Source organism: Saccopteryx bilineata, chromosome 7, assembly GCF_036850765.1.
Source record: "Saccopteryx bilineata isolate mSacBil1 chromosome 7, mSacBil1_pri_phased_curated, whole genome shotgun sequence".
In the NCBI taxonomy this organism is placed as follows: Eukaryota; Metazoa; Chordata; class Mammalia; order Chiroptera; family Emballonuridae; genus Saccopteryx; species Saccopteryx bilineata.
Window position 1 is genome coordinate 88,586,178 of NC_089496.1, and position 19,782 is coordinate 88,605,959.

At 54.4% G+C, this 19,782-nt stretch overlaps 1 protein-coding gene across 2 annotated transcripts; it reads left to right on the plus strand.

Annotated features, from left to right (window-relative positions):
- Nucleotides 1-12,278: 12,278 nt before the first annotated feature.
- TLX1 (T cell leukemia homeobox 1) lies at nucleotides 12,279-19,279 on the plus strand. 2 transcript variants are annotated; one of them, XM_066239108.1, is made up of 3 exons: nucleotides 12,279-13,337; nucleotides 15,398-15,635; nucleotides 18,212-19,279. In XM_066239108.1, exons 1-3 carry the CDS (start codon nucleotides 12,773-12,775, stop codon nucleotides 18,432-18,434), a joined length of 1,026 nt encoding a protein of 341 aa, XP_066095205.1. In that variant the 5' UTR covers nucleotides 12,279-12,772; the 3' UTR covers nucleotides 18,435-19,279. The 2 variants fall into 2 exon arrangements, with proteins under 2 accessions (XP_066095205.1, XP_066095206.1); XM_066239109.1 differs by having other exon boundaries at nucleotides 15,434-15,635.
- Nucleotides 19,280-19,782: the final 503 nt, after the last annotated feature.

Below are 19,782 nucleotides of genomic sequence, written 5' to 3' on the forward strand. Positions count from 1 at the left end.
CTTCCTCTGAGACCTTCTCAGAACCAGATTCCCCATCAGCACGTGAGTCTGGTTTATTTTTATTAGCATGTGTTTGTATAGCAATTATAATGTACCAGGTACTATTCTAAGCACTTTACAAATATTAACTCATTTACTTCTCATAAGTGCATAAAATAGATCCTATTATCACTATCATCATGACCATTTTACAGGTGAAGAAAAAAGTCAGAGAAAACTTGCTATAGGTCACACAGCTAGTAGGATTTGAACTCAGGCAGTCTGGTATTAGATTACTAACCACCATGCATTGCTCTCTTGACTGGGAAGAGTCACTTCAGCTTGTCGCTGCCCTTTTTTTCTGGATCTTGCTTTGGCCACAGCAAGCCCAATCCCTTCCAGGGAAGGAAGACCCTAAATCTTTCTGTCCTCGGTTTCAGGGTTTCTTGTTACCTTCTTCTCACAAACAGCCACCACCTGTTGGATCCTGCCACATGCCAGCCATTGGGCTAAGCTCTTTTACATCTTTCTATCTCTTCTCATCTTTATCACAATCATTCAAAGTAGGTAGTATGTCTTCATTTTATAGAGGAGGAAACTAAGGATCAGAGAGGTTAAGTGTGTTAGCCAAGATCACACAGCTAGTAAAGTGGCAGAGGGAGAATTTGTATCCTGTTCAAACATTAGTGCCTTTGGTCTTTCCATTATACTTGGTTCCTCTCTGGCTCCCTGAAGCCCCACACTTTACCCTAGTTCATTTCTCTCTCTCCTGATGGTTTTCTTGAAGTACACTGAGGTAGAAAGAAACCCTTTTGGTGCAGCTCCACTGTTCTTCCTGGCCAGGGGCTTCACCAGGGCCCAAGCAACCATCCCTAAAGAAAGGGCCATCATTTTCTTGTGCTTTTTGGAATGGAGGGCCATTCCCTGAGAGGGGCCCGAATAGCTCCTTCCTTTCCTGTTTCAAAGTTCACACCCCTTCTGGAGCCTTCCCACTGATTCCTACTTCCTGCCTTAGGATCTGCCTCTGATTTACTGAGTACAGATGATGGACAGGTTCTAGTTCCAATGAACAGACCACACCCCCATCTCAGTTGTGTGCTCCTGCATCTCCAGGTCCTCTGAGATGACTCAGAGCTCAGTCCCAAACCCTCTGGGGAGTGGTTTTTCCCAGTCCTGTCATATAATTTGTATAAGCCCCAAATACCCGGAACACACGTTATGCTCTGTGCACAGAATTCCCACCCAAAATAAAAGAAGGTACTTCTCTGATTCCTGACAAGCTCTGGAAGATTCGATGGCAGCATCAACTTCAGAAACTGTGCTTGTATACTGCTCTGTGCATGCTTTTCAGCGGGAGAGAATATAGCTGCATGTCTGCATAGGTAGACCCAGGACTTCAAGAATGGGTTGATGTACTCAGGAGTTTATTTGTGTTGGCTTCTTTTTTCGTGTGTGTGTGTCTTTGAGAGTAAGGGTCTGTACATACCTGTGAGTTGGTGTATGTGTTTGTGTGCACACACTGTACAAGTTGGATAAAAGGGCTGGTTAGAAAGGTTTCCAACAGCACTCAGGAGGGAGACTGGACATGAGATGTAGGATGGAGAAAAAGGGAAAAAGAGAGTCAAGTCTGATGCTTTGTAAATAAGCAGAGGGATGTTGTGGTAAGTATGAAATGCCCCCAGACAGAGTCAGACAGGTTTGCAGCATTCATTGTCACGTGTGGCCCAGGGCAGGACGGGCAGGTCAGAGTTGGTAACTATGTGCTGGCCTGACCAGACAGAGTCCCAGTTTTAAAGGACAAAGGACTGAAGAATATGAGAAAGCAATGCTCCCCCCTCCCCCCCCCCTCCTGGGCCCTGGGCTCCAGCCTATCCCTATAGACCCTATAGCTTCTCTGAGATAAAGACAGTTCGGCCTTGGTAGAGAGATGGGAGCAGAGAAGAGGAGGCCTTGCCAGTGCCCCTCACCCCTCTGCCTGCTCCAAAGGCAAAGGAACCTTCTTCCAGGAGCTGCTCACAGGTTTCGCTGACTTCAGAGGGATGGAGGAGGAGGGAGGAAGGACAGCTTCCCTGAGGTAGGGAAGCTTTTGCTGAGCCTGCAGGCTACCCAGCCCCTCCCTGGTTCCTCATTATTGTGGTCCTTGTGCATGAAATGTCTTTTTATATTTGAAGGCCAACAAGAATCCAGGGCTGTGTTAATGACTAGCCAGCACCAGAATGAGGCCTGAGACAGGGGGCTGACTCTCTTGACTGAAATCCTGTCTGAACTTTTTCTGCTGCACTGGCATCCTATTTTTCCAGAACTTGTCTCTATGCCTAGCCCTGACCTGTCAATAGGAACCTCAAAAGGAGGGGAGTTGCCTGACCAGGTGGTGGCGCAGTGGATAGAGCGTCGGACTGGGATGCAGAAGGACCCAGGTTCGAGACCCCAAGGTCGCCAGCTTGAGCGCGGGCTCATCTGGCTTGAGCAAAAAAGCTCACCAGCTTGGACCCAAGGTCGCTGGCTCCAGCAAGGGGTTACTCGGTCTGCTGAAGGCCCACGGTCAAGGCACATATGAGAAAGCAATCAATGAACAACTAAGAAGTCGCAACGCGCTACGAAAAATGAATGATTGATGCTTCTCATCTCTCTCCGTTTCTGTCTGTCTGTCCCTGTCTATCTCTGCCTCTGTAAAAAAAAAAAAAAAAAAAAAAAAGGAGGGGAGTTAAGGAGGCCAGGACAAGAGCATAAGACTTCATAAACTGGGTCTGGGAACTGAGCAGGGCTGGCCAACATCCAGTTTCAAGGGCTCTCAGACCAGCAAGGATGACGAACATTTTACATAAATGTTAATGCAATGAGAAAGATAGTAAAGCAGAGAACACCCAGTGGATTAAGGAACTTTTACATGGTTTCATCTTTACGTTGATTCTGACAATGGCTTGATGAAATAGAAGGCAGAGTTCATTGTGCCTGTTTTATTTTTAAAAAAAAAAGCAAGGGCTAGAGAAGTTAACTGATCTGTTTCATTCACATTTATAAAGCAGTATGGCTAAGACGCCAACCCATGTCTCTGTGACTCCAAATCTACAACAAAAAAAGGGCAATTTTTAAAACAGTATGCTATTGGCCACTTTGAAGCCTCATGAATTATGTCAGGAGAATATTGGGGAGGCAGAAATATGAGCTAGATTTTGAAGTAAGAATAGAAATTTTCTATCCCCCCCTTTTTTTGCAGTGGGGGTGGGTGTTGTCAGGGTATTGCTCCCAAAAGTTGGGTGCAAGTGGGAAGCCATGGGAGTGTTAATCTCAACTGATGCAAAATGGCTACTGGTAGTCAGTGATTGGGGAGGGCATGACAGATGAAGCGTAAAGAGAGTTGAGGGCCTTGAATGGCGGGATAAAGGGCTTTGATTTTCCCTTAAGCAAGGTGAGCACTTTCTAAGCCAGGGAAAAATGTGTCCTGTACATTCCATAGGGGAGGAGAATTGAGGCTCTCCAGCAGTGAATTTGGAAGAGAGGGGTGGATCACCAGCTGGGACCAAACTGTTGCCCAAACAGAAGTTAAGTAGAAGTGAGGGTGTCAATGAGGCTCACCAACTTGGGGACAGATGGTGAGGATACCTCTGGAAAAGGGGAGGTCTAAACCAAGAGGCTCAGAGAGGAGGGTGGCCCTGGCAGCCCAGGGAGAGAATAAAGGTTAGTGGAGCCCCCGCGCCCAGGCTGGCCATGCTGTGGCCATTCTCACCGAGTGTGCAGTGTGGGCAGCCCCAGGCTCTGCCTTTCCAGCCTCCTGCCTCATTGAGAGGTTATTAATAGGGAGTTTGTCTGGTGTCAGAGCGCAGACATAAACTGCATTAGCATTACCCCATAATCTTATTTAGTAAATGCTCATGCCGCTCCGTCTCCTGTAATTGCATTGGGAAGATGCAATATTTATGAAAGGGGAGAGGGGGATGTCACTGCTCATCTTGGTGATGCAGTAAAAGTCCCGGGAAATATATATAGTGAGGGCTGCAGAGGCCTGGCCCCTGGCTTGCAAGAGTGTGCAGCATTGGTGCCCAGTGCTCTCAGTATGGCCTTCCAGGCCTATCCCCAGATCATCGCCACCCACCCTCACTCCCATCCTCCCTCAGGAGCCTTGGCAGCAGGGTGAGGAGGTGTGGAAGTGAAAGCTACTGCTGCCCTTGACATTACTCCTCTAAGAGGTCCTGGTCCCTGCTGGATGCATTGAACCCTTCTGTAGAGCACAAAGCTCCAAGCTCTGGGTCACTGCCATCTTTAGTTGAATTTCTAGGGAGCTTTACCTCCACTGTGCAACTTAGGTGGTAGGAAGCTCAGTGGGCAGCAGCAGGCTGAAGGTCTGGAACCAGGGTCCTGGCTAGAGCAGGGTCTCAGTAGCAGTGCTGGCCACTGAGTGATCACAAAGCCCATTGCTAGTCCCCAAAGTCCTAGGTTCGCAGAGTGGTGGCCCTCTTTCACCTTCCTGAGATCATGTGGCTTACTCTCTAGGACACACACACACACACACACACACACTCACACTTTGAGCCAGTCCCAGATCTTTTGCTTCTGGGTGGAAGAGATAAGAGCATAGACTTGCCCCATGGGACTTGGAAGCATGGCTGTGTGCTCACTGCTCCTGAGTGCCCTGGGTTCCATTGCCGGTGGTGGGGACTTAAGTGAGCTCTCTGGTGAGGCCACCATGGAAATCCAGGCTGAGAGGAAGGCAAGTGCCCAGGCAGACACTTCCTGTGGGACCCCAGGCAGTGTGAGACACTCAGCCCAGCTTCCTGGCTTTGGGGTCTATGTGGCCCCCAAGAGGCCTGAGCTGGGTCTCTACATTCCCTATTCACACCTCACTCACACACAGCCCCACACTCTACACTTAAACCACATTCACACACACACACACCCAGCACCTCACTCACTGTACAGGGGCTCTGGCCCCCAATGAGCTTGCACACTCCTGAAGTTAGCCACATGCCCCGCCCACTCATTGGCTCCACGCTCAGGCCACACTGCCTGCCCAAGTTGGGCACACCTTCCTCTCTAAGGCACCCCTCGGTCTAATTTCCAGCGGCTGGTCCTCCCACCCTTACCTCCCAGGTGAGGAAGGGGCACCTGAATCGGAGGCAGCTGAGAACCAGAAAGAGGATGGGTAGAGGAGGGCCGGGTCATCTCCCTCTCCGCTGTCCCATTAATCACAGAGTCGCGGTCCAGTTGGGGATCCCGGGCGCCCAGTGCTACACGCAGACCGCTGGACAATGGGATTATTTCTGGGGAGAGAAGCCGCCTGGGGCAGGGGCTCAGGCGGTAGTGCCTCCTTCCTTCAATCCATCCCTCCGCACCCAGCAAGCGCCTGCGGCGCCCTGGGACGGGTGGCAAAGCGGAGGCGGGTGGCGCACGGGTGGCAGGATCTGATGGACCTAATTCAATTAGCTGGGCAGCCGCCGCCTCTGCGTAACTCTGGGCCCGCGGGGGCTGAACTGCGGGCAGCTGCTCTTTGTGCGCGGAATCCATGCATATGGATACGGTTCCTCCCCCTTTGGCACGCCCCTCACTTCCAGCACCTGCGGCTCTGTTCCTTCCCCACCCCTCTTAGGAGAGAAGGCAACCTTGGCCTCCTGTAAAAGTTGGGAAACTGTGTGGCTGCTGGTGACCCCGATCAGTGTGAAGGGGAGAGCAGAAAGGCCGTGTGGAAAGGGTGTGCCTGCAGGTTCATAGTGTCCGCGTACCTGTGCCCGTGTGACCCGCAGGTTGTGTGTGTGCAGGGAGAGGGTTTTGTTTGGTTTTGCTTCTGGGCGGCGGGGGTGTCAGTGTGGCTGGGTGTGAGGTCGGCACCTGCGTGCGGATGTGTGAAGGAGGCTCTGTGACCCTCCGTGGGGCATGCACTCAGGAGTGTCTGCGCTTTGTGTGCAAGGGAGAGTGTGGGCCTGGGAGTGGGTGTGAGCGGGGGTTGTGGCTGCTCCCACGCTGGACCTGGAGAGCCTCGGGTGTTCGGTGTGTCTGTGCGCACCCACTGGAGATCGGGCCCGTGTGCAGCCCGGAGGCGGCGTGGAGCACAGTGCCCGACACCACCTCCAGCAGCCCCGCGGCAGCTGGGTCTCCCGGGCGCAATTCGTTCCCCTTCAGCCCGCCGCGTGTTTTTCTGATGAAGGAGGAGCTTGGAGAGTTCATTTCAAACCTAAACTCCAGCTCAATCATTGACTGGGAGTCACTTCCCGAATCCTCCGGGCTCGCGGGGCAGCCAGGCCCTCTCATCCAGAGCAGGGTCCGGCCGGCCAGGTCAGGTGATCGGTTCCCAGAACCGCGCTCACTGGGCGCCGGGAGCTGCCGATGCGCCTCTGAAATGACCGGGCCTGCCCTTGCCAAGGTGGCCGGAGCTCCTAGGGCGGCTGCGAGACCTCCAGCTCAGCCGCCCCGCCGCAGCCCGGGTGAAGCCCGCTGGGAGCCCCGAAGGTCTCTGTCCGCCTTCCTTCTAGGGCCAAACCTATGCTCCTCGGCGGCGAGGAATTGAGGCGGGAAGATAGGAGCACTGCAGGCTCATTCTGCCTTTGCTGCGGGGGGGTGAGAGGGAGAACCCATAAAGCTGCGGGAGCCCAGCCCTCCATCAGGAAGAGAGTCACCCCACGGGTTGCAGGCAGTAAAGTGGTTCCTAGAAGATGGTGCTGGCCCTCGGAGACCTGGCTCGCGGCAAGCTAGCGTTCTCTCGGCTCCCTTTCTCTCACCAGCACCCTGCTCAGGGCCTGGCTACCCACTGCCCTCTGCCACCCGAAATACCCCAGTAGATGATTAGGGCCAAGGGTAGAGGCTAAGAACAGGCCCTTCGGCTGTCCGGTCCTAAGCGGGGCTGCTCCACTCAGGCCCACTGTTGGGAGGCCCAACCTAGTGTCCTCCGGGGTACACAGGGAGCCCTGTGGCATTGCCAGGATATGGCAGGGCTGTGGAAGTCTGTCCTGCCCTGAACCTCCTCTCAGCACACCTGCTTTCCGACCCACTTCTGGATTTGGAGTCCAGAGAGAAGGCCTCGCATTGAAGATAAGCTGGGTCAAGGGCACCAATGCTAGGTGGTGGGACTGGAGAGCCTCTGGTTCTTGCTTGGGAGGGAGTTGGTCAGAGAGAGGCTTGAGGCCCTAGATCGGTCAGTGCCCAGGGCTGATGGGGCCAACAGCTTCTTTTCAGTCAGAAGCTGAGAGGGAAACCCTAGAGGAGAGGGCCAGACTAAGTACCCCATTGTTCAAGCAGGCTTTGGGGTGGGGAGGAGCAGAACAGAGCTGGCCCTTAAATCAGGTGACACTAAAGTGTATTCTACATCAGAGAAGCTCTGTCCCCTGTCCCCCCATCTTCTACCCACTCAGGGTCCCTCCACTGATAGAAAATGTGTGTCTGTCTTTCCATGTTGGAGAAGTCCTTGGTCCCTGTTACTGTAAGGATTGGGTGGGGGCACCTGGGGCTGGCCCTGTACAACCCCTGCTGCCCTCACCCAGCCCTAAAAAATTATTGAGTTGTGTGCCCGGAATCAGCCTGACCTGCCCACTCCCTCCTTCCCCAACCTTGGCCCCTAGAGACAAGCACTGCCACCCAGGGCTCTGGGCAGGTGAGGGCCCCTGAACTGGGTCTCCTTTACTAGGTCCTCACGTCACCAGCTGTGCCTGCCTCCTTTATGGAAGGGGAAGTTTTCTGCCCCTTTACTAAGGCAAGTGAGCAAGGCAAAAGGGACACAGCTGGTACTGGGGATACAGACCTCGATGATGGTCCCACTGTGGACCACTTCACATTACAGGTCCCCTTATATATTTCTCAGTCTGCTCCAACCGTTTCCTGTTAAATACCCTATTGGGCATACTCAGTCTCCCTCTTCTCACACCCACAGGCCCACATATGGCCATTTCCCTGACAACTATACTAGAAAATAAGACGCCCCTCTCACAGATAGACTCACACACCATCAGCAGCACACATGATTACATTCATACTTTCACACCAGCCAAGGACAGCCTCGCACCATCATGTTGTGTCCATTATAGAAGAACAATGTAGAGACAGACACTCGTCCTGTTACAGAAAACACACATTTACCTGCATTCTCACTGACATGCACGTCCTTACACAGACAAATCCAGTTGTAAAACAGACCCAGACTCCCGCACCCCAGCACTCTTACTGACATGCATTTTGTTTGCAGTTGTGTCCCAGCAGCCTAACACTGCTACATCATGGACACTCAGTACATATTTGGGTGAAAACATAGTTGGGTAAATTTTAAAAATGATTTCTTAAAGACAAGCACAGCTACCGGCATTGTCAGGCACACTTCCGCACCCAGTTTTCCCCTCCTGGGCACACAGTCCACAAACACAAAGTAATTAAGTCATCATACATACCCCTAAGCTAAAGGACAACCCCTGGCTCCGGGGTCTCTCCCAGAGGGGAAAGGAGCAATGTGGGATCCAAAGGCCCCCTCCCAGGGGCTAAGCCCTCCCTTTTCTCCTCCCCCAGCCTCAGCCCCAGCTGCTCTTCTTTTAATTGGAGGCACTTCCCTATTCCGCAGGCAGTGGGGGGGGGCTGATGCTGGAAGAGGGGGGTTATTTTCAAGTGGCCTCAGGGCTGGAACTCACCTAGATGTGTGCAAAGATACTTCTGCAAGACAAGGACCACATCTACCAGGTGTGACGTTGAGCAGCTTGTACTGAACAGAGTCAGAAAAGCAGCATTTGAGTCCAGTCTCTGTCCCTTTTCTGCTTTCAGGGCCTTGGTTTTTTCACTTATAAAATGGAGACAACAGGCACATCACAGGACACTTGGAGGGTGGGATGGGAAGATACCTAAGACATCAGTGGGGCTTTGTGAGTCGCACCTCCTTCTCTGCAAGGCATGGAACACAAGCTGCACTGAACATAAGCTCTGAGTCTCTTCCCCTGTTTCGGAAAATTTTCTAACCTGCAGCACTGTGTTCAGGAAACACTGCTCCAAGGAGTGGCAGGGGTCAGAACCCAAAGAATCCTGGCGCTCTTGTCTGGGTAACCCAACCCTCAGTCACTATCCCATTGGAAGACAAAGGCTGAGGTCAGCTGAACTGAAAGAACCCCAGCTGGGGGGAGGCCAGCAGCTCTGAACTGAATTGGGATGAAAGTTGACTCTGATAAGCAGGAGAAGTGGATGTGAAATCCCCAAGGAATCAGTCAAGGAGGCAGCAGTGAGGGCAGGGAAAAGCAGGATGTCCCTGGGTTGCTGGATCTGGTGAGGAGAGCATGCTGATAGTCTTAAGGGGCTCCTAGGCAGCTGTGACCTCTGACAAACCTAGACTAAGGCAGCAAGGATGAAATCTCCTCCCAGGTACTCTGGACAACTGGTAAAAGAAGTGAGGAGTTCAAGAAGTGAGTGAGGCAGACGTCCAAAGGGTTGGAACAGGCAAGGTTGGAAAACCATAGGGACTGGAAAGGTGCATTAGGAGGGGTAAAGGGAGGAAGAGGGAGAGTGTTAGAAACACTTAAGGAGTTTCCGGCATGGGCCAGAGAGTGACAAAGAGAAGTTGTTTTGAAGATAATCTGGAAAGACAAGGTTTTGATTATAGCAGGCAGCCTGCCCTGTGGTGGCGCAGTGGATAAAGCCTCGACCTGCAATGCTGAGGTCACCGGTTAATCACTTCTGGCTTGCCTGGTCAAGGCACGTAAGGGAGTTGATGCTTCCTGCTTCTTCCCCCTTCTCTTTATATCCCCCCCCCAGGCAAAATGAATAAATTTTAAAAAATTAAAAATTAAAAAAATTGTAGCAAGCAGAACTATGGTTAGAAACAAATGTGATTTCTTGACTAAAAGGGAGAAAAGCAGAACAAGGCAACTTGGACCTAGCCTCAGAAGATGCTGAAGGGCCTCTCCTCATAGTTTTTACCCTCTCAGGAAAAATAGTTCAATCCTCTTGGGATTCCAGATCAATCCTCTGCCGTCTGTGGGACTTTGGGCAACTTCATTCATCTTATTCAGCTCAATTTTTGTTTTTTTTTTCTTTTTAAAAATGAGATATAATTCATGTACCATAATTTTAGCCCTTTATATCATACAACTTGGAGTTTTTTAGTATATTTAAAAAGGTGTGTAACCTTCACTACTAACTCCAGAATATTTTCATCAGTCCAAGTAAAAACTTTGCATCCATTTGCAATCACTTCCCAATTCCGCCCCCCCCCCTCCAACTCCTGGCAACCTTTAATCTACTTTCTGTCTCTATAGATTTGCCCATTCTGTATTGTCCATATAAATAAAATTACATGTGGCCTTTTGTGCCTGCTTCTTTCACGTAACCTAATGTTTTCGAGGTTCTTCCATATTGTAGCATGAACCAGGACTTCCTTTTTATGGCTGAGTAACATTCAATTGTATAGCGATACCACCCACATTTTATGTATCCATTCATCAAAATTCATCAAAAAGTGTTTCTACCTTTTGGCCATTATAAATAATACTGCTCTGGGCATTCATTTTTTTCTTAAATTTTTTTTTAAATGGAGATGTTTCTACTAACTTCACAGGGTTGTTGTCAGTCTCAAATGAAATCACTGTGGTGTGAACACTGAAGTCTATCTCTTCTTCAGTTCTTTCAACATAAGAAGCAGGAAAGAGACACACTCAGGTTCAAGCAACTTACAAAAAATGTTATGGAACCTCTTGCTAGAAGTGTAATACCTGAATTGGGTGCGCAGAGAAGAGAAAACTGGCAAGGGAGTGGAGTGCTCTCCTCATGTCTCTGTTTAGTATTTAAAACAACCACATTGGGCTTTATATCAAATGAGCTCCTGTCCACCTGCTCGGAGCCCAGACAAGGTTTTCCTAATAGAGGTGCCCTTCCAACTAGCAGTCAGGTTTCCAAGGTAACCCATAAAAGCAAGTAGAATCCAGCTCTTCCATCTTGATCAAGTCACTTAAACTCTCTAAGATTTGGCTTCTTTGCATATGTAAAATAGGGGAATACTCATCTCCGAGAGTTAGTGTAGAGTTCATATTGTTCTCCATAACACTTATTATCATCTGGCTTATTGTATTTGCTGCCTCACATCCCCTCCGTGGAATGTAAGCTTCACAAAGGCAGAAACTTTGTTTCATTCTCTGCTCTCTTCTCAATGCCGAGAACCATGCCTGACACACAGTAGGTGCTCAAAAAATTTTGTTAAATAAGGAGGTTCATTCATTCATTATTCACTCGAAATGAGTATATTTTGTGGGTTTGGGCTACATTCCACAGGGGGGAACAGAGATGAGTAAGCTATTTCTTGCCTCCAAGCAGATCTCTTCAAGTGGAAGTAACAGACGTAGCCAAAGCAAATATGACTTTGCAATGAGACTTGATAAGTAGAATGTGTGCCTTCACACGCTAGCATCCTGCCTGGTAGAGACAGCCCCTCTCTGCAGGCCTGTTGAATCCGGTATAGGCCAGAAACAGATCCCAAGTGATCCAATCTGTGCCCTTGCCAGAGCTTGGCTTCTGGGAGGGATCGAACCTTTCCCTACTGGAGAGGGGAAAGACGGGAAGCAGAAAAGGGAGTTTCCTCCTTCTCTTCTGGGCTCTAAGCCAGTTATCCACAGGCAAAACTTTGAAAAGGCCTAAATTTGTCCTGGATGCACTTCGCTCATTTTGGTCCCACCACCCCCAGCCCCCACTTAAACTCCTTAGGCCTCCCTCCCAAGATTTCAAAAGTAGGAGAATAGCTCCTTCCCCTTACCACAATCCAAAGGTTTCTTGCTTGAAGTAGCCACCCCTGGCCTAGTTGCTAGGTGAAAACAATTCAAAAGAATTCAGTCACATATTGTGGGAACTTTTTGGGGGGACATCTGTTTATTTATATAGGAAAGGGGCATCTTGAAGCATGGGCACCCTGGCAACAGTCCACAAGCTAACTTCCTTGCCTTGTGCCCGTATTTCAGGAAGTCTTTCTTTCCTCAGTTTCTCTAAACAGGCTGAGTTGGGGTTGTTGTTGATCCCCCCCTCCAACATATAGCTGTGTTTTAAAGAAGGACAAGCCTGAACTCACCTTCCCTGCCTGAGGGGTTTGGGTTCCATACCTGGGGAGTAGACAGTCTTCTACTTTCTAACAAGCTGGACTTGAAGTTTGGTGTAAATCCTCTGGTTGATGGACAGGTGTTTCCCAGCTGAGCCCTTGGGGAGATTCTCAGTAGCGCATGGACACCTCTTCCCCAGAGGCCAGTGGGCTGGACCACTTTGGTCCAATTCAAAGTTAGGGGGCGGCTCCTGCCTGGCTGGGAAGAGGGTTCTGACTTCCACCTCCTGGGCTCCGTCTGTCTGTCGTCTGTGGGAATGGCTGCCTCCTGTTCTATTTCTTTCTCCTTTTAAGTCTCTGGTTCCCTTCTTCCTGAACTACTTCTCTGAGTCCCAGTCTCCGTACTTCTGTCTCTGGCTCAGGCATCTGTCTCGGCTCCCGGCCTCCTTCTCCTCGTCTCCGCCCCTCCCCCGCGCTGTCATTCACCCCGCTCCTCTCTACGCACAGCCAATGGAGATACCCGGTCGGAACTGCGAGGCTCGCTCGCACCGGGCTTTTTCGCCCGGTGATTGATGTCCCAGAGTCAACAGCGAGCAAGCAGCCGGAGAGGGGAAGGAGCAGCCGGAGAGGAATAGAAGACGGCGCCCCCTCTCTCCTTCCCCTCCCCCTCTTCTTTAGCCCTTCTGCACACTTCGTCTCCAAGTCTTCGCTCAGCTAGGAGCCGCTCCCGCCTTTGCGCCCCTGCGCGCTGCCTCCAGAGCGAAAAACAGCGAGCCCCGCCGCCCAGGCCCCCCCGTGGGGCCGGGGCCGGGGGCCGGCATGGAGCACCTGGGTCCGCACCATCTCCATCCAGGCCACGCGGAGCCCATCAGCTTCGGCATCGACCAGATCCTCAACAGCCCGGACCAGGGCGGCTGCATGGGGCCAAACTCACGCCTCCAGGACGGAGAATACGGCCTGGGCTGTTTGGTTGGAGGCGCCTACGCTTACGGCGGCGGGGGACCGGTGGCCGGGGCGGGGGCCGGCAGCGCGGGGGCCTATGGCGCTGGCGGCCCGAGCGGTCCCGGTGGCCCAGCGGGCGGCGGGGGCGGCGCCTGCAGCATGGGCCCGCTGGCCGGCTCCTACAACGTGAACATGGCCTTGGCGGGCGCCCCGGGTCCGGGAGGCGGCGGTGGCGGCGGCGGAGGGGCGCTGAGCGCTGCGGGGGTGATTCGAGTGCCGGCGCACAGGCCACTAGCTGGAACAGTGGCCCACCCCCAGCCTCTGGCTACTGGCTTGCCAACGGTACCCTCCGTACCTGCAGTGCCAGGTGTCAACAACCTCACCGGCCTCACCTTCCCCTGGATGGAGAGTAACCGCAGATACACAAAGGACAGGTTCACAGGTGAGTCCGGTCCTCGCGCGCCCCGCCAGGCCGCGGCCCGGTCTCTGCGCTACCCACATCCCCGTGGTTCCCGCAGCCCCGTTTGCGCTCCCGGTCGCCCAGCTCCTCTTGTTGCTTCCCCCAAGTTCAGCCGCCTGCCAGCTTTCTGTGCTGGAGGAATCGCCATGCTGGAAGAGTTCTCCCCGCCCGCGTCCCTCTGCAGCTTTCTCAGGGCCCCTGCTTGGAGAGGCGCTTTCTGATCCCCTTTAGGAGTCCCTGGGCTCGGTCAGGCGGAGGGGAAGAGAATGTAGCTTAGGGATTATATTACACCCGCATTTGGGGCTCGGGAATCTCTGAGAAGGGGAGCAACGTGAGCAAACTCTTTCTTCCGTCCCGGCATAAGTTCCTGGCCCAGGCGGCGAGCCCCAGAATCAGACACAAGGAAAGAACAGGTTCCTCAGCTCCTGTCCTCCCCCCACCCGACACACACACACACACACACACACACGCGCGCGCACACACACACACACACACACACACACACACTCCAAACTCTGCTGTCTGTTGCACTGCCGGGCTGGCAGAGGTCACGAGCCCGAGTAAAGCAGCAGAGCTTACGGGAACTTCCTCCCGAACTGCGGGCTTCGTCTGGGTCGGTGGCAATACGAAGCTGAGCCGCCCGCTTCATTTTCGTTTTGTCGGGGCTTGGCGGACTTCCCCCACCCCCACCCCTGGCCCTTCAGCGTAAATAATGCACCCGCCAGGCCCACGATCGATTGGCCACCAAAGGACTACTCCTGGGACGATTACGCATTCCGCGGCGCCGGCTGCCTCCCTCTCCGCTGCCTGCTCCGCGCCTTTCTCCACTTGCCCCGGCTCCCTCCGCTCCTGCTTCCGCTCTCGGCACTCAGCCCTCGCTCCAGCGCAGGCCCCTCTCCCCGGCTTCACTTCCCGCTTTCCTTGGCGTTCCCTGGATCCGAAAGTACTATCCTCCCGCTGGGCCAGGCCCCAGGCCCGCCGGGAAGCAGCCACGAGTTGAGTCTGGGTTCCGGATGAGGACTCAGGGAGAGGAGGCAGGAGGCACAGGCTGAGACTCCCGTGGGGCTCGGGCTCCAGGGCCAACAGTAAAAGGCTTAGAGCTAAACGCTAGGCTAGGCGACCCCAAGGCGCCCCAGATCCCTGCTCTCGGTCCAACCTGAGAAGCTGGACTCAGATTCGGCCTGTGACAGAAGTTTGGGGGGAGGTGCGCAGAAGCAGAACAGCCATTCCACTTTGGGCTTCCAGGAGCGGCCCTGCACTCCAGGGGCCCCCCTGCTCCAACCCAAGTTCTCTCAGTACCTGCTGCCCATCCTTCTCCCCTTCCCCACCCAGGCCAGGCCAGGCCAGTCTTGAAGGACTCTGATGGAATCCTCAGCCTGGAACATACTGGTCCTGGGTCTGGTGAAAGGGACTCCACAGAGGGCCTAGCTAGGGGAGTCACAGCCCGTTTAATCTTTTTTCAGGCCTAAATAAGGTTCTGAGGGAGTGCGTGGCTGTCGCCTGGTGTCACCTTGTGTTGCCCTCTGTCCTGTATGCCTCTGTCTGTGTGCCTCTGTGTGCCGGCGTGTTTGGGTGTATAGATCTATAGCTTGTCTCTGTTGTATGTGATGTGCTTGTGTATATTGCTGTGGGATGGAGGCTCAGGTCAGGACCCAGGGTCCAGGGTCTTAACCAAGCATGGCCCCTTACTGCTGGGCACCTTCTCTGAACCTGGAGGCCTGAGGCTGTAGGGGTGGTGGTGCGATTTTTACCTCGCCTCAGAGAGACTGGGGAGGTGACTATGGCAGTGTCTGGTTGAGCAAATGGGAGGCCGCCGAAGCTAGAGAGGCCTGCGTGGTGGCAGCAGCGGCGGCTTGGCAGCGGGAGGGGGTCGTTTCTCGCCCGGGCTTGAAGCTGAGGGCTGACGGTAGGATCAAGGCCCTGCTCAAGGCCCTGCTCGTGGGGTCTAGCCGCGATGCTCGCTGATTCGCGGGGTGCCGGGCCTGGGATGCCTCCTGACGCTCTGCCGCTTGCTTCTGCCGTCTGTCTGTCTCCCGCTCCAGTGGCCCTCTCACCCTTCACTGTAACACGCCGTATAGGTCACCCCTACCAGAACCGGACGCCCCCCAAGAAGAAGAAGCCGCGCACGTCCTTCACGCGCCTGCAGATCTGTGAGCTGGAGAAGCGCTTCCACCGCCAGAAGTACCTGGCCTCGGCCGAGCGCGCCGCCCTAGCCAAGGCACTCAAAATGACTGACGCGCAGGTCAAAACCTGGTTCCAGAACCGGCGGACAAAGTGGAGGTGAGCGCGCGGGGCGGGCACGGCGCGGGCAGCACAGCCTCGGCCGCTCCAGGTCCCGGGCCTCTCAGGGCTCTCACGGTCCCTTCGCTCCTGATCTGTTTGGAGGAGCAGGCAGCTCCTGCTCGGCTCTCGGGAAGTGGTAGTAAAGCTGAGCGGATGACCGAGATGGGGCTGGAGAGCCTCGCTCTGTTCTATCCGAGGCTTCGTGGTCGGCACACTCAGAGCCAGCGTAGACGCGGCTGGTCTCCGCGCTGCTTGGGGACACAGCGAGCTAGAGCAGTTATGCAGCCTGGGCCTCCTGAATCGGTGAGTCCTGTGGGACTTTTTGTTTGCGCAAACTCGCGCTTCAAGGGATGCCTCCTCTATCCCGGAGAGAGGAGACTGGATGGCTCGCGCCCTGTTTCTGCGCCCCAGCCGGGCTCTTGCAGAGCGTCTGGGGCTTCAGACCGCGGCCTACGCTCTGCGGACTCCCTCCTCCCGCGACTCCCGGCCTTCCCGCAGCGACTTCCCCACCCTGGAAGGGGGAAATCAATCCGCGCCGGCTGTGGCGGGGTTTTCGAGAGTCCCACTGAACCCGGGATCAATTAGGAGCAGATGTGTGTGTGTGTGTGTGTGTGTGCGCGCGCGCGCGCGCGCGAGAGAGAGAGAGAGAGAGAGAGAGAGAGAGAGAGAGAGAAATTTCCCCTTCCCACGTCACACACAACTACAAGATTTTCCCCCCTATGTACATATACCTCGATCTCTGTCCTCTCTTCCTCTCCCTCTCTCTCTCCCTTCCTTTTCCCCTTCCTCCTCCCTCCTCCCACCCACTCCTCTGTACACAACTTGCCCGCTGACTCCTGGGCAGCCTACTCTTCGCACACACCGGCGCTTTCTCCGCTGGGCCCTCTTGCACTCCCGCACCTTCCCGCACATCTGGCCCTCGGCTCGGCTCCACGCCTCCCAGGAGTTTCTCAGTAGCTCGGGCCTTAGGGGGGAGCACAGGAGTCTGGGCAAAGGCGGCGGCGCCGGGCCGGGCGGGCCTGGGGCGGGAGGAAGGAATTGGAGTTTCCTCTTTTTCTGAATGAAGGCGAGGAATCTGCCTGGGATTCCGCCGTCGTGGCCACAAAGGAAGCCACTGCCCCGCGAGTCTGCTGCCCTCCCTTCCCCACATTCCTGTCGCCGGGGAAGGGGTGGAGGACCCGCTTCAAGTCTCTGGAAAGCGAGTGAGAGCGGGAGCGAGGTCTAGCTGGGTAGGGGACACTGGTGTTCTTCAGGGTCACCCAGGGCTGCAGCCAGGGGAGGCAGGGAGCCAGGCGAGACAGCCCCCTAGGTGGGGGAAAGAGAGGCAGAGTGGCAGGCAAAGAGAAACAGGCACAAAAGGGGTGGGAGCAAAGATAGACACCCAACCCCAAGGAGAAGAGGAAACCAGGCAGCATAACGAAACCTTACATACAAATAAGGAGAATGATGGGTAACAAAAACCTCCGTTTTCGTTTCAAACAAATTCTCTTAATTTTGAGAGAGCCAAAGGGGTGGGAAGTGGGAGTGAAAGAAAACAAGAGAGAAAGACATAAAGCCCAAAGGAAGAGAAACAGTCAAGCAGTTTAAAGTGCGGAAAAGAAGGGGAAGAAGAGGCCAGAGAGACAGAGCGAAAAGCAAGAAGGGGCGGCGGGAAGGAGGCCGGCGTCCGTCGCTGGGAGAGGCCCTTGCTGGCCTCGCGCGGCTTTATCGATCGCCTACAAATTGCTTCTGGAGGCCCCGGGGACTCCCATTAGGTCTGTCCACCTTAGAGACAGACGTTTGATCTCAGCTGACGGGCTGGAGGAGAGTCATTAGATGCAGTGAGTCATCGCCTCCCTGGACAGCCTCGGAGGAAGCCGGCTGGCCGGCAGGGCATGGGGCTCCGCGCAGGAGGGTGAAGGCCTGGAGACCGTGCAGGAGGGTGAGGCCTGGAGACCGTGCAGGGGGTTGAAGGCCTGGAGACCGTGCAGGAGGGTAAGGGCCTGGAGACCGTGCAGGGGGTTGAGGCCTGGAGACCGTGCAGGAGGGTGAGGCCTGGAGACCGTGCAGGAGGGTGAGGCCTGGAGACCGTGCAGGGGGTTGAGGCCTGGAGACCGTGCAGGAGGGTGAGGCCTGGAGACCGAGGCAGAAAAAAGGGGGGGAGAGGAGAGGTTCCGCGGGGCAGCTTGTACCCAGCAGCCCTTACCCTTGTTCTGGATGGTGGGGAAGGGGAGGCCCCTCGGGTGTGAGACGGGGTGCCTGTTCTCCATCGGGGCTAGAGAGAGGGGAGAGGCCCTCCGACCCCTGACTGCGCCCGTCCAGGCTGATGTGCGGGCGCCGGAGCAGAGAGCAGCTCCGGCTGCTGCCTAGAGGCCTTTCCCACAGCTTCCCCAGTACAGCTCCATTCCATCTACTTTGGGGGTTACCGGTTTTTTGTTGGAGTTAGGACCTTCAGGATAAGGGAATGCGTTAGACTCTAAGGTTAGAAAGACCGAAGCTGCAGGCAGCTGGGCGCTGCCAGGGAGAGCAGTGCTCGCTCGTACTACCTCTGGGGGTCCCACCGAGGCGTGCGTAACGGCTTGTCCCCGGTGCAGGCGGCAGACCGCGGAGGAGCGCGAGGCCGAGAGGCAGCAGGCGAACCGCATCCTCCTGCAGCTGCAGCAAGAGGCCTTCCAGAAGAGCCTGGCGCAGCCGCTGCCCGCCGACCCGCTCTGCGTGCACAACTCGTCGCTCTTCGCCCTACAGAACCTGCAGCCGTGGTCTGACGACTCGAGCAAGATCACTAGCGTCACGTCGGTGGCGTCGGCCTGCGAGTGAACCTGTCCACTCCACTCCGGGACACCCTGGCCCAGCCAAGGGGTCGCCGCCGAGGCCTGAGAGCCAGGACTCTCTCCCACCCTGCAGGCCTCAGGCTGCACGCGGATGGGGAAGGCCCTCTCCTCCGCAGGGGCCCGCGTGTTCACCGAAACTCCTCTCTTCGGTGGAAAAGAAGAAAAGAGAGTGGGGAACAGGGACCCAGACCTCCTTCCGGACTCCCATGCGGTTCTGCGCCCGCTAGAAGTCGGCTCAGTTTGCGTCTATTTTATATTATTCTAATTTTTAACATGGGACCGGGAGAGGCAGGGGAAGTGGGTGAAGATTTTCTAGGGTCCCCAGCGGACAGCGGTGGACTGTCATTTGAACCTCCCGTCTGTATCCCACTCCTCATCACACTGACTTCTTCAGGCCCACACAGAGATGATCTCACTGTCCCTTTTGGTGTCACCCCACAGTCACACATAGAGGACCTATGGCAGGGTGTCATGCACACACTGGGCCATAGCCTTCTTACTCTTGATCCTCACTATCTGGCCTAGGCCAGGAATGACCTAGACTCATTCTGAACAGCATGACCCTTCTCATAAACACAAGGCCACAGCCACACCGTGACACACCATCCCACACACAACAGCCGTAGCAGTGTCACTTGGCCTGCCAGACCCTCATCACACATCCCAGTCGCACCCAGTACACACAGGCAGGTTTTCACACAAACTCAGCCTATTTCTCCAGATCCTGTTCGTAGGGGGAAGGGTTAAGTTATGCACTTATAAGGTGTTTTCTGTGTAACCATTTTATAAAGTGCTTGTGTAATTTATGTGAAAAAACAATAAAACCCTCCGGACCCGGAGTTAGGGCTGCTCCTTGCTGAACCCAGCACTTTGCAGCTACTTGGGGTTGGTGTGAGCTGGTGCTGCTGGGGCAGCCGCTGGTGGCTGAACTTCAGGGACCTCTGGAGGGCCAGGACCTGCAGGCTCTGGAGACAGGAAGGAAGGAGGGGGGACAAACAGAGAGAAGGCACAGCTGAGGAAAGGAAGGAGAGCAAGGCTCTCCAGGGACAGCTAGTGCCGGAGAGGATAGAGTGTCTTTGAGCGTGAGAGTTGTGTGAGTGTGTTGTGTGTTTGTGGTGGTGTGGGCAATCAGAATGTCACTGATAGTGAATGTTTGTAATAGTGTGAATTTCGTTTGCAATTACTGTGTGTGCTTGTTTCTGCTTAAGTTACAAATCGAAACTATCATAATACACTCCAACCGTTATGTGTATGTGTGTGTAACCATGTGTAAATAGGGCTGTGTTTGGGGGGTAATTGTTTGATTAATCCACCCATATTTGGGATTATGTATG

What these genes read in the sequence shown, in the direction of transcription:
- TLX1 (XM_066239108.1), top strand. Translation starts at nt 12,773, where the DNA reads ATGGAGCACCTGGGTCCGCACCATCTCCATCCAGGCCACGCGGAGCCC. An exon ending in CACAAAGGACAGGTTCACAG is followed by an intron (nt 13,338 to 15,397) that starts GTGAGTCCGGTC and finishes CTCCCGCTCCAG; the next exon opens with TGGCCCTCTCACCCTTCACT. An exon ending in AACCGGCGGACAAAGTGGAG is followed by an intron (nt 15,636 to 18,211) that starts GTGAGCGCGCGG and finishes TCCCCGGTGCAG; the next exon opens with GCGGCAGACCGCGGAGGAGC.